General features: G+C 36.0%; 1 protein-coding gene across 7 annotated transcripts in view; it reads right to left on the bottom strand.

Annotated features, from left to right (window-relative positions):
• The window catches only part of CD47 (CD47 molecule), a 47,365-nt gene that overhangs the window by 22,303 nt on the left and 11,308 nt on the right, over positions 1-13,754 (bottom strand). For all 7 annotated transcript variants that reach the window (XR_012074912.1, XR_012074911.1, XR_012074910.1 and 4 more), the window contains exons 2-3: positions 11,959-12,306; positions 8,256-8,345 (exon numbers count right to left, since the gene is read on the bottom strand). Coding sequence is in view for 4 of the 7 variants with exons in the window: in XM_072965698.1 (XP_072821799.1) it covers positions 8,256-8,345; positions 11,959-12,306 (438 nt within the window). In the remaining 3 variants the exon portion in view is untranslated. The remainder of the gene's footprint in view (positions 1-8,255; positions 8,346-11,958; positions 12,307-13,754) is intronic.

Below are 13,754 nucleotides of genomic sequence, written 5' to 3'. Positions count from 1 at the left end.
GTTAATGGCTTGCCCTAACATCAGTAGACTATGACTTCATGCTACACCAGTCTTTTTCTTGAAATGAAAGGCTTACCAAAATTCCAAGAACATTTTCACAAGAATTCTAGACATGGTTTTGAAAGTAAGAGTTGTGAAATATCTTGACAGTTGTCTCCCTTAGCCCTTTCTTCCGTTTTTTGCCTTTTAGACAAAAGTTGAGAACAGCTTTGATAGCACAAAGCATTTCCAGAGTGCCATACACTAAGAACAGCCCTCAGAATACATAATCAGTCGTCTTGCTTCCATTTCTACGTATCACTTTAGACACACATGACTTAAACTTCTGAGTGAAGGTAAAATCCACCAAAATACAACAGGTCAATCCACTACAACATTTTACTAGCTTTCACTTTTATAAAGGTTGCAGGATGAAATAAATAAATGAAATCATCATTATTTAATGCTTACATAAATATTTACTGGCCTTCAGTGACTGACTATTTCAGGGGGGCAAGAAATAAATTTTACATTGTAAAAGTTTAAAAGGTTAGACTCTCACCTTAGAACTTCACTAACTTAGTAAATCTCCTTTACCAAATTGTTATGGAAATATGATTGTATATAAATGTCAACCAGAATGCAAAATACCTTTTTACCCACTAGTGACAATTCTACACTGTTGATGTTAAATCTGATACAGCATCAAGATTTGCCCTGAAAAGTTTGGTCACACAATTATTATAGCAAAACGTGATCAAAAAACACAGCTCTCCTATGGCTACGTCATCAGAAGCTACAGAATCACACAGTAAGGATGACAAAACATGGTTCAAACTGGGCTTTTCTAAGGATGAAGAGATATATACAGAGGTTCTAACTGGGAAAATAAAGAAAGGGAAGTCAATACTCAAAAGAATAACATCCTAGTTTTTAAACTGAAATATATAGTTGATACAATATTATATCTGCTTTAAATGCACAACATAGGGAGTCGACATTTATATACATTACAAACTGATCACCATAAGGCTAGCAACCATCTGTCACCATACAAAGCTAACTGACTGCATTTTCCATGCTGCACGTTACATTCTTGTGACTTATTTATTTTAAAACTGGAAGTTTGTGGCCCTTAATCCCCTTCACCCATTTTGCCCATCCGACCCAAATCTCTCTTCTTCTGATTACCACCAGTTTGTGCTCTGTATCTGTTTCTGTTCTGTTTGTTCATTTGTTTTGTTTCTTAGATTCCATATATAAGTGAAGTCATATGGTATTTGCCTCTTTCTGTCAGATTTATCTTACTTACCTAATACCCTCTAGGTCCAACCACGTTGTTGCAAATGGCAAGTAATGGTTGAGGAATATTCCATTATATATATCACACCTTCTTTATCCATTCATTTAACAGTGGTCACTTAGGTTGCTTCCATATCTTGGATATTTTAAATAATGCTACAATGAACATAAGGGTGCATATATCTTTTCAAATTACTGTTTTTATTTTCTTCAGGTAAATACCCAGAAGTAGACTTGCTGGATTCTATGGTAGTTCTATTTTTAGTTGTCTGAGGAACCTCCATCATGTTTTCCATAATGACTGTACCAGTTTACATTCCCATCAACAGCGCACAAAGGTTCCCTGTTATCCACATCCTCGTCAACACTTGTCAGTCGTCTTTTTGATAATAGTTATTCTGGCAGACGTGAACTGATTTCTCATTGTGGTTATTATTTGCATTTCCATGATGCTTAGGGACGGAGAGCACCTTTCCATGTGTCTGTTGGCCATATGCATGACTTACTTGAAAAAGCGTCTATTCAGATCTTTTGCCCATTTTTTAACCAGACTATTTGTTTTTGGTTTTGGGGGAGTTTTTGATAGTGACATGTGTGAATTCTTTATATATTTGGCATATTAACTCTTTATCAGATACATCATTTGTAAACATCTACTCACAGTTGGTAGTTTGTCTTTTCATTTTGTTGATGGTTTCCTTCACTGTGCAAAAGCTTTTTATAGTTTGATGTACTCCTATTTGTTTATTTTTTATTTTGCTGCTCTTGCCTGAGGAGACAGAGCCAAAAAGTATTGCTAAGACCAATGTCAAAGAGCGTACTGCCCACATTTTCTTCTAGGAGTTTTATGGTTCCAGAGTTTACATTTAAGTCTTTAATCCACTTGAGTTCACTTTGGGATATAGTGCCAGTAAGTAGTCTAGTTTCATTCTTTTACACATATCTGTCCAGTTTTCCTAACATTGTTTATTAAAGAGAGACTGTCTTTTCCCCACTGTACAGCTTTGGCCCCTTTGTTGTAAATTAATTGACCATAAGTGTGTGGGTTTATTTCTGGGTGCTTAATTTTGTTCCACTGAATTATGTGCCTGTTTTTGTGCCAATAACATATAGTTCTGATTAATAAAGCTTTGTGGTATAGTTTGAAATCAGCAGAGTGATAACCTGCAGCTTTGTTTTTCTTTCTTAAGATTAATTATTCAGGGTCTTTTGTGTTTCTATGCAAATTTGGATTGTTTGTTCCAGTTCTGTAAAAAAAACAAAAGCCATTGGTATTTTGATAGGGATTCATTAAATCTATAGATTGCTTTGTGTAGTATGGACATTTTAACAATATTAATTCTTCCAATCTATGAGCACAGAATATCTTTCCATTTATCCATGGCATCTTCAACTTTTTACATCAGTGTATTAGAGTTTCCGAGTATAGGTCTTTCATCTCATTGGTTAAATTTACTCCTATGTATTCTACTCTTTTTTTTTATTCTATTCTTTTTGATGCAATTGTAAATGGGATTGTTTTTTTAATTTCTCTTTCTGACAGTTCATTCTTAGTATATAGAAATGCAACACATTTCTGTACGTTGATTTTGTATGCTACAACTTAAACTGAATTCATTTATCAGTTCTCATAGTTTTTTGATGGTCTTTAGGGTTTTCTATATATAGTATCATATTATCTGCAAGTGTGACAGTTTTACTTTTTCCTTTTCAATTTAGATAGCTTTTATCTCCTTTTCTTGTCTGATTGCCATGGCTAGGATTTCCAATACTATGCTGAATAAAAGTGGTGAGAATGAGCATCCTTGTCTTGTTCCTGATCTTAGAGGAAAAGCCTTCAGCTTTTCTCCACTGAGTATGATGTAAGCTGTGTGTTTGTTATGTATGGACTTTATTATGTTGGGTATACCCACTTTGTTGAGAGTTTTTATTATAAATGGATATTGGATTTTTGTCAAATGCTTTTTCTGCATCTATTGGGATGATTATCTTTCAGTCTGAAGATACTGAACCATCCCTGGGATATATCCCACTTGATTATAATGTATGATCCTTTTAACATATTTTTGAATTCATTTTGTTAGTATTTTGTAAAGGATTTTTGCATTTATGTTCATCAGGGATATTGGCCTGAATTTTTTTTTTTTCCCTAGTGTCTTAGTCTGGTTTTGGTATCAGGGTAAATCTGGCCTCACAGAAAATTTTAAGCATGTTCCTTCTTCAGTTTTTTTGGAATAGTTTGAGGAGGATAGGAAATAACTCTTCTTTAAATGTGTAGTAGATTCACCTGTGAAACTGTCTGCTCCCAGACTTTTGTCTGCTGGGAGTTTCTTATTATGAATTCAATTTCACTTCCAGTAATTGGTCTGTTCAGATTCTCTATTTCTTCTTAATTCAGTCTTGGAAGATTGTATGTTTTTAGGAATTTATTTCTTCTAGGTTGTTCAATTTGTTGGTGTATAATTCTTTGTAGTAATCTCTTATAATCCTTTGTATTTTTGTGGTGTCAGTTGTAACTTTTCTTTCATTTCTTATTTTATTTATTTGTGTCTTTCTCTTTTTTTCTTCATGAATCTGGTGAAAGGTTTATTAATTCTGTTTATCTTTTCTAAGAACCAGCTCACAGTTCCACTATTCTTTCCCATTTTCTTGTTAGTCTCTTTTTCATTTATTTTTGCTCTGATCTTTATTATTTCCTTCTTTCTACCAACTCTGGGCTTTGTTGGTTCCTCTTTTATAGTTCCTTAGGTATAAGGTGAGACTCTTTATTTGAGAGGTATCTTGTTTCTTTTCTTTTTCCTTTTTCAGTTTTATTAGGTAGAATTATTACAGTTCAATTGCACATATACATTATATTGCAAGTAAGTACATACATATAATATACTGCACATTTTTTTAGTTTACATATATGTACTGATCATTGTTTCTAAGAACAGATTAGAGCTTTAGCTTTTTAAACTCACATAGTTATCAAAGGAATAAAGCCAACCACAAAGTAAGAATCAATAGAATGTGGTAATACAATCATAAAAGGCAGCTTACATATATTCAAGAAATCAATCACCTTAGATATAAATAATAAGCAGTTCATTTGTATCATTATTATTATTATTATTATTTTAGATTCCACTTATAGGTGATACCATGTGGCATTTATCTTTCTCTTTCTGTCCCACTTCACTTAGAATGATCTTCAGGTCCATACATACTGCTGCAAATGGCATTATTTTATTCTTTTTATGGCTGAGTAGTGTTCCATTGTAGAGATGTATCTTGTTTCTTGAGGTAGACCTGTAGCACTATAAATTTCCCTTTTAGAACTGCTTTTGCTACATCCCATAGATTTTGGATCATTGTGTTTCCATTTTCATTTGTCTCCAGGTGCGTTTTGATTTCCTCAGTGACTCATTAGTTTTTTAGCAGCATGTTGTTTAGCCTCCACATGTTACTGTTTTTTTCCATTTTTCTTCTTGCATTTTATTTCTAGTTTCATACTATTGCAATAGGAAAAAATGCTTGATTTTTAAACTGAGACTGGTTCTGTGGCCTAGCACATGATCTGTGTTGGAGACTATTCCATGTGCACTTGAAAAGAGTATGTATTCTGTTGCTTTTGGATGGAATGTCCTATATGTATGTATGTATATATATATGTGTATGTGTATGTATGTGTGTATGTACACACACACACACACATATATAAAATAATTTCATCGAGTCTAATGTGTCATTTAAGGCCAATGTTTTCTCATTAATTTTCTATGTAGATAATCTATTCATTGACGTACATGGAGTACTAAAATCCCCTACTTTTGTTTTATTTATTATCAATTTTCCCCTTTATGTTTACTACTTGTTTTATATACTTAGGTGATTCTTTCTTGGGTGCATAAATATTTATAAAGTTATATCCTTTGGGATTGACCCCTTTATCCTTATGTTACGCCCTTCTTTGTCTTCTGTTAAAGTCTTTGTTTTAAAGTCTATCTTGTTTAACATGAGTATTGGTACTCCAGCTTTCTTTTTGTTTCCATTTATAAGGAATATATTTTTCCACCCTTTCATTTCTAATCTGTATATGTCTTTAGGATTCAAGTGAGTTTCTTGTAGGCAGCATATAGATAGATCTTGTTTTTGTATCCATTCAAGCCACTCTGTGTCTTTTGATTAAAGCATTTAGTCCATTTACATTTAAAGTGATTAGTGATAGAGATGCACTTACTGTCATTTTGTTAATTGGTTTCTAGTTGTCTTAGTAGTTCTTCTTTGTTCCTTTATTCTTCCTTTAGTTTCTTTTGTTGTGGTTTGATGATTTTCTTTAGTTTTGTGTTTGGTTTCCTTTATCTTTACTTTTTGGGTATTTATTGTAGGTTTTTGGTTTATGGTTATGAGGTTTATATATATGGACCTACATACACAGCAGACTGTTTTAAGCTGATAGTCACTTAAGTTCAAACACGTTCTGAAAACTACATTTTTACTTCCCCCATCATGTTTTACATTTTTGATGTTATATTTATATATTTTTACTCCATATACACAAATAACGCTTATTGTAGTTTTGGTTGATTTGACAACTTCTGTCATTTAACCTTCATGCTAACTTTTTAAGTGATGATACACTGCCTTTACTATGTATTTGCCTTTACTAGTTAGAGTTTGCCTTTCATATACTTTCTTATTTCTAGTCATGGCCTTTTATTCTCTACTTAGATCCTTTAACATTTCTTCTAAGGCTGGCTTAGTGATGATGAACTCTTTTAGTTTTGGGAAATTCTTTCTTTCTCATTCAATTCTGAATGGCAACCCTGCCAGGTAGAGTATTTTTGATTGTAAGTTTGTTTTTTTTTTTTCCCTTTCAGCATTTTAAATATATCATGCCTTTCCCTCTGGCCTGTAAAGTTTCTGCTGAAAAACCGACTGATTGCTTTTTGGGAGTTCCTGTGATTGTGACCAGCAGTTGTTTTTCTTTTGCTGCCTTTAAAGCTCTCTTTAACTTCTGTCATTTTAATCATGATATCTCTTGGTGTGGATCTTTTTTGATTCATCTTTCTTGGGACTATGCTTCTTGGATCTTAGTATCTCTTTTCTTCCCCAGAATAGAGAAGTTTTAGCCATTATTTCTTGAAATACGTTTTCTGTCCTCTCTCTTCTCCTTCTCCTATAATGTGAATGTTAATACATTTGATGCTGTCCCAAAGGCCCCTTAAACTGTCCTCACTTTTAAAAATTCTTTTTGGTTTTTCCTTTTGTTCTGTTTTGTTTTCTGCTTAGTTAGAGGGATTTCCAGTATGCTGTATTCCAGATCACTGATCCATCCTTCCATATCACCTAATCTACTGCTGATCTCCTCTACTGTATTTTTCATTTCAGTTATTGTATTCTTCAACTCTCATTGGTTCTTTCTTCTGTGTTCTAACTCTCTGTTGAAGTTCCCACCATGTTCATTCATTCTTCTTGGACATTAAGCATCTTTATGATCATTACCTTAAACTCTTTTATCAGGTAGATTGCTTATCTGAATTTCATTTAGCTCTTTTTCTGGGATTTTGTCTTGTTCTTTCATTTGAAACATAGTCCTTTGTCTCCTCATATTACCTAATGCTCTGTGTTTACTTCTATGTATTAGGTAGTTCTATTACATCTTGTGATCTTAGGGAAGTGGCCCTATATAGATGTCCTATGGGGCCCAGCAGCAAGCTTCCCTCTGGCTACCAAAGCCAGATACTCCAGGGGTGTCCGGTGTCCCCTATGTGGGCTGGGTATATCCTTCTATTCTGGTGAGGCTGACTGCTGTGGGCATGTTGTGGGGGGCAGGGAGGCAGGCCCTCCAGCATGGCTAATTGTGTGGCTCCTGTGGGCACACTAGTGGGCAGGATAGGACCCCAAGCGCTGCTGGCTGTGAGACCTGGAAGCATGGAACTGCTACAAGTGTGCTGGTGGGCCAGGCCAGCCCCTGGTGCTAATATGCTAGAGTGAGGGTTCCACAATGGTGTCCACCAATGCAGGTGTCAGTTTGGTAGAACAAGATCACAAAAAAGGCTGCTGCCAGCATCTCAGTTTCTAGGGGGAACCCCAGCTGCCCCCTGCCTCTCAGGGAGGCTCTCCAAAACAAGCAAGTGGGTCTGACTCAGGTGCCTTTCAAACTGCTGCCTCTGTGAAGGGACTTGGAGCAAGTGCGTTTTCACATGTGCCATTCAAGAGCAGAGTCTCAGTACCCTACAACCCCCTGGCTCTCCCAAACGTAAGTTCCACTGGTTTTCAAAGTCAGACGTTTTAGGTGCTCATATTCCTCATTTAGGACCCCAGGCTGGGGAGCCTGATGTGGGGCTTGATCTCTCAGTCTTTGGGGAGGAACTCCATCACCGTGATTTTCCTTTCACTTAACGGTCACTGTGCCAGGAGTGTGGGTCCTGATTAGACCATGTCTCTGCCCCTCCTACGCGTCTGGTGGTGGTTTCTTCTTTACATATTTACTTGTAGAAGATCTTTCCTGCTAGTCTTCAGGTCATTGTCAGAGATAGTTGCTCTGTAAGTAGCTGTAATTTTGGTGTGCCGTGGGAGGAGGAGAGCTCGGGATCTTCCTACTCTGCTATCTTGATCACTTGCTTCTATGATATCGTATCTCAACACTAATGTAGGCTGTGACCTTCTCTTTACCAAGGAAAATCACATGTGTGTGTAAATATAAACACTAAAAATAGCTGAGTTAAAGGTACTGTTATCATGACTCCCAATGATTATTCTTAAGAAGTTAAAAAAAAAACCTTCTTAGGAATTAAAAGTGAATTGTAGCAAATTATAGGGATAAAATAGACTTCAAGGAGAATATTAATATTAACTATATATTCTTATTTATCACATTATCACACTTTCTAATACAATTTGGTTAAATAAACTATTTCACTAACTGCCTTCTGGAAATAACAATTTAACCACTGAAACAGAAACCAAAAACAGAAATAAATACTTACTCACAATACCAAACTGTCCCCAAAACAGAAGTATAGCCAAAACTGGGAAAACAACAGTGAGGATATTTTCATTTGGAGAAAACCATGAAACTGGGAAGAAAGAAGACAAAAATCACAATTAACATTTACTATACTCACTTGAACTCCTGCCAATAAATGGTCAATAATATATTTTATTATGGAGACGGGAAATAAAAATAGTCAAATAAAGGTTTGGCCTTAAAATAAATAAGTAAGAAGTTATAGTATAATTTACTTATATAACAAATTTTACTTATGAAAGAAAGTTATTTAAGTGTTTTTCACCACATTTTCCCTAACCTATGCTTTGTGGAAGGAGGTGGTATAGCACAGGAGCTGAGAACAAGGTTCTGGAGCCACAGTACCTGGTTTTGAAACCCAACCCTAACTTATAATTTCTGTGACCTTGGACAGAGTCTTAATACCTCTCTGCTCATCAGTGTCCTCCAGTGTTACACTGGTAAACTGACCATTGTGACTGTTAACAAAGTTAATAGATGCAAAGGGCCTAAAACAAACTTTGGCCCTTACCAAGTGCTCCTCAGACATTAACTACAATTAGTATTATGTGCTTCTGTGGTGATACCTGTATGCGCAAAATGCCGAGAATTTACCTTAAAGCAACAGTGAAGTCTTCCTGCAAAGACTCACCCGGGGTACCCAAGTGAGGAAGTCATATAGCTTGGTACCTTCGCCTGACTCCGACTAAAACCAAGACAGATGCGAGCCCTAGCTTTTCTCGAACTTACTCTGGACCAGAAGATGCATTCATGAACAATTAGGCTTCAAATGACTGTTTACACATAAAGTAACGTGAGGGGCTTTAGGTATTAAGGAAGCTTTTACTGAGTGGGTCACATGTTACCTAGAGAGGGATAATATAACCACACATTCTATATAAAGGAAATGGTGATGTTAAGACTTCAGATAAGATTTGTTAAAAACGTTTAAAAAATTAAGTTTAATTGCATCTTATTAACTCTTAAGACCATAATTTTACCTGTGAAATTTTCTTCTCTAACAATAAAGCCAAGTAAACGCACTGAAAGCATTTCAAAGTTTGCCTGTATAGAGGGAATGTGCTGTGTGAAGAACACTTCCGAATGCTGCCCAAAGCTAGCCACCCGTGTTCCTCTAAAATTAACCCTTTCACATCTTTCACTGCTCTGCCTCTTTGTACTGGCATGGAAGGAATCTTGTGGGTTTTCATACCATAATTCTAGCCATGCATTTCTTGTGTTAAGCTTATAATCTTAAACTCTGGTAAACGTTCACAATAATCCCCAGAATATAACATTAAATTTTCTATCTTACAGATACTAGCTTTCCGTTACCTAGCATTTTGCCCTACCCACAGTAGAGACTCAACTGGTTTGTTGTTGAAGGTTCCAATAGTCACAAAATAGTTTAGTGAGTGAATGAAAGACAGTTTTTTGTTTTTTTTGGATGATCCCCTGGTTGCAGAGCTCTACCAAAAGACAAAGGTTTTCAGATACTCTGAATTAATACATTATGGTCCAACTGAATCACTGAGCATCTTCCTATACCAAACAAAACCCATTCCCATTCAGTCTAAAATCCTACCAGGAAAAACCTTCATAAATTATCCTTAGGTTTTCATATCTAATACCCAAAGTATTTGGAAAAAGCTCTAAGACCTAATAACTATTCTTAATCAACTTATTTTTATCTCTACTTGCTTTCTCTATTATTGAGCTGTATACATTAACTCTTCAAATCTTCACAGTTATTATATGAAGAATTATGAACTCCTCCTTAACACCGAGGAAACTGAGGCACAGTGAATTAAAGGTCTTAAGGAACTTGAATTTTCATGTCCCAAACTGACTCCTGACACCAAACCTCCCCTCAGTTTTCCCCATTTCAGTAGTGGTGACTCCACTTCTTCAGTGGCTCAGCCAAAAACCTTGGAGTCATCCTTGACTCCCTGGTTTCTCCCACACCCTATGTCTGGTCTGATGGTAAATCCTGTGGTCACTACCTTCAAAATATAGCCAGTATCTGATCTCATGTTCAAGGTGGGCTGACAATGAAATGTTCTTTCACTGGCCTCCCTCTCTATACACAGAACAATCTTTAACAGTCTTAGGATATATTCATAAAATCTATTAGCGAACATAAGATTTATCGTTTGCCTCTCAGTGACCTACACTACACCCCAAAATTACTGCGCCCCCATGTCCTGTTTTTTCATTTCAATGAATCTGTACATTCCCTCAGAAAAATTTCAAATAGATATTAGTTTATCTAATTCCACATTAGACCCCTGCTGAAAGGTATATCTCAAAAAAAAATCTCTTTAACTCAAATTAACATCAAATAAATAAAAGTTAAAATATAAGAGAGATTTCTGAGCATAAAAGCGTTCCAGATTCTGCTGGCCTGCTCTAAGCCATCTCCTGCCCAATCCTCACGGCATGAAAATCCCTTCCACAACACCCGGGCCAGTTTCGGCAACCTGATACCTTCCTTCATAAAGCAAACATCCCAGGAACACGATTTACATTTGCAAAAGCACTTTGGCTCACAAAGCACTTGCACACTCATATGGTGCTCACTAGACTTCAGAAAAGAATTCATAAAAGCAGGGATCTATTTCATCCCCATTTTAGAGATGAGGTAATTCGGTGAAGCAGCTTTTCAATATCATACAGGTGAACAGTTAAGTTGCAGAACAGGGTATACACCTCTGATCTCACCCCTGATTCCTAATCCTAAACAATGTCAAAATATTCACCACACTACGCACCTCATTCCCAGTCTGGTAACAGACATTTTGTAACAGCAAGCAAAAGAGGAACAGGGGCAAAGAGTGGACCCAACTGAATTGATCTGATCCCATTTAAAGCAGAGGTTCTCAAAGCATGGTCTAATCCTGAGATCAGTGTTATGTCTAGTGATTCTAAACAGCTTTCAAAATATAAAACTGGAGTGTACTTCTATGTGGTTGAAGAAATTAGCTAGAACAGCAAAGGACAGAAAAGAAAGGAGACTTTTTTTTTTTTTTATCAGCTAACTTGACTGCTTTACGCAACTCACCAAAACTCAAGTTTGGGAAGACAGAGCAGAATCATGGTGCTATAACCAAGGCTGAATTTAAATAAATTAACTGGGATCCCTAGTGCTCCCACACCCTGGCCAAGGAAAAGAAAACCAAAGCAAGGCTAAGCACAGGGGAGCCTCAAGGAATCCTCCAGGATAACCTGATTTTTAATCTTCTAATTCTCCTCCTAATCTATTCTTTCCAGAAGAAACATGGCTGGGACTTGCCAACCCTTGATCAAAGTATAACGTTAAAAAAAGAAAAAGGCTAACTAATTGGAAAAAGGCTTGAAAATGAATCACGTGAAAGAAAGTTTTGACGGCAGCACACAGGAATGCAGAATAGACAACCCCAGGACTGCTCACCCCAAAAGAGCAGTCCTCAGACCAAAAGTCTGAGAACCACACAATGTACAAATTAACAAACGAAGAGCAGAAGCGCAAGGAAGATAAAACTCATGACCTTAAAGCTGATAAACATCTCATCAACATTTATTATTAATAGCCTGCTTTTTGATTCAACGGAATTCCTAGCCCCATTTTGTGCCCCCCCCCCCCGTTTCTAACAGGATCAGGCTGCTGCAGGAGAAATAAAAGGGAAACTTTATAGAAGTCTTACCAATACGATATTTTAGTTCTACGATGGTTTCACCTTCTCTGCTTAATTCTGTTACTTCACAAGTGTAGTTTCCTACGACGGCATCACGCTTATCCATCTTCAAAGACGCAATGCCCATTAGTAAATCTGATGATGAGATGCTTGCAGTTGTAAAGTTTTTGCTGGGACTGGACTGGTTTTGATTTCCATCGAAGATGAAAATGTTTTCTCCTTTCAATTTCCACTTGACGTACAATTCACTAATACTCTTCGCCTCTATGTTACTAACAAAACATGGGATGACAACAGTTTTATTGCAAACGGTGTATTCTACAGACTTGATTTTATTAAATATTAGCTGAGCTGAACCTGGAAAAGAGAAAATTGTTTCATTTAATTACAGAATTCTATACTATAAGATCTTAGGTATGCTACAAATTCTTAAGAGCAATATTTCTATTATTCACTTAAGAAAACAGTGCAGCTTGGGGGAGATGGGCAAGGTGAAAAGAAGAAACAAATTATTTTAATATTAACATGTGCAGCTGACAGACAACACCATATCTTTTCCTTATTCGTTCCCAGTAATGCACAATACAGTCTCATGTGTCTTGGGAATAAATTTAGCAACTGTGTTAGAACCTGCAGGTGTAGTATCTGGCTTTGGAAGCTTTTAAGTAATTGTTACTGCCTATTGATATACACAGAAAAATACTGTCCTTGCCATGAGAAAGTTTTAAACAGAAAATAAAATCAAATATTATATTCAGACTCAACTTCGGTAAGAACTTGCTTAACTAATATGAAGTTTATCTCCATCCCTATGTTGCATTTCCAAAAAACGTGGCAGGCTCTACTGTACTTTAATATAAAAAGTAAATCAGATGAATCACATCACATCTTTCCACTAGGATGAAAAGTCTTACAATGCTAAGGAAAAAAAAAAACTTTTTCTATGGCTATTTTTTTATTGCAAAATGCAGAGAGCCACAGACATTTTGTACGCAAGTATTATAAATTATTATACACAACTGAATGGCATTTTCCCACTCCTACACTTCATTGAAACTAAGGAACAACAACTTCCAAATGCATATTACAGGTATTCCTTCCATAAACCATAAATCACACAAAATAAAGCTAAGATGCAAGTTGAAACCAAGAGCAGATACTGCTCATAAGTAGTGTGTATTTTATCAACTTTTCTCAATAGGATAAATTACCAGTTGTTATCTTATAAACAAGATTGAAATAGTAAATGCAATCACTCATCTTTCATCTAAAATGTGCAAAAATGTGGAACAACTGTAGTTGTCTTCCATCTTTTTCAGCCATTTATCAACCCTTTAACTAAGTGGTTAGTTGGCTTTTCCCTCAAAAAACCCACTAACAAATACAAATAAAATATCAAGTTTAGTCATTCATCTTTAAGATTTGCTCCTTCATTGGGGGCATAGGATGTTATTACTCTAGGAACATAATTACTATTCAATAAATGCCGACTGAGTTGAACACTAGGATCAGAGTGGAAATATGAACTGAATAATGTTCAGAAAGCCTGAGTACAAATCCTATCTCTGTCACTTCTCCGTATGCAACCTTAAGCAATTCACTTAACTTGTCTAGGCCTTGGTTCACTCTCTGTATAAGAGGATCAAAAACGAACACTGGGCAACTTCACAGAATTGTGATCAGCATCAAAGGAGAAAATATACTAGCAGGTGTTCTCTAAACAATACTCTGCTGTAAATATTCAGGGTGATTCCGTAACAACTAGGCACTACAGCATTTAATGTCATGCTCCGGACCGTCTGTGA

The sequence above is a fragment of the Vicugna pacos genome, chromosome 1 (assembly GCF_048564905.1).
Source record: "Vicugna pacos chromosome 1, VicPac4, whole genome shotgun sequence".
Lineage (NCBI taxonomy): Eukaryota > Metazoa > Chordata > Mammalia > Artiodactyla > Camelidae > Vicugna > Vicugna pacos.
Note: the sequence above shows the minus strand (reverse complement) of the source record. Positions and strands in the feature narration are given on the sequence as shown.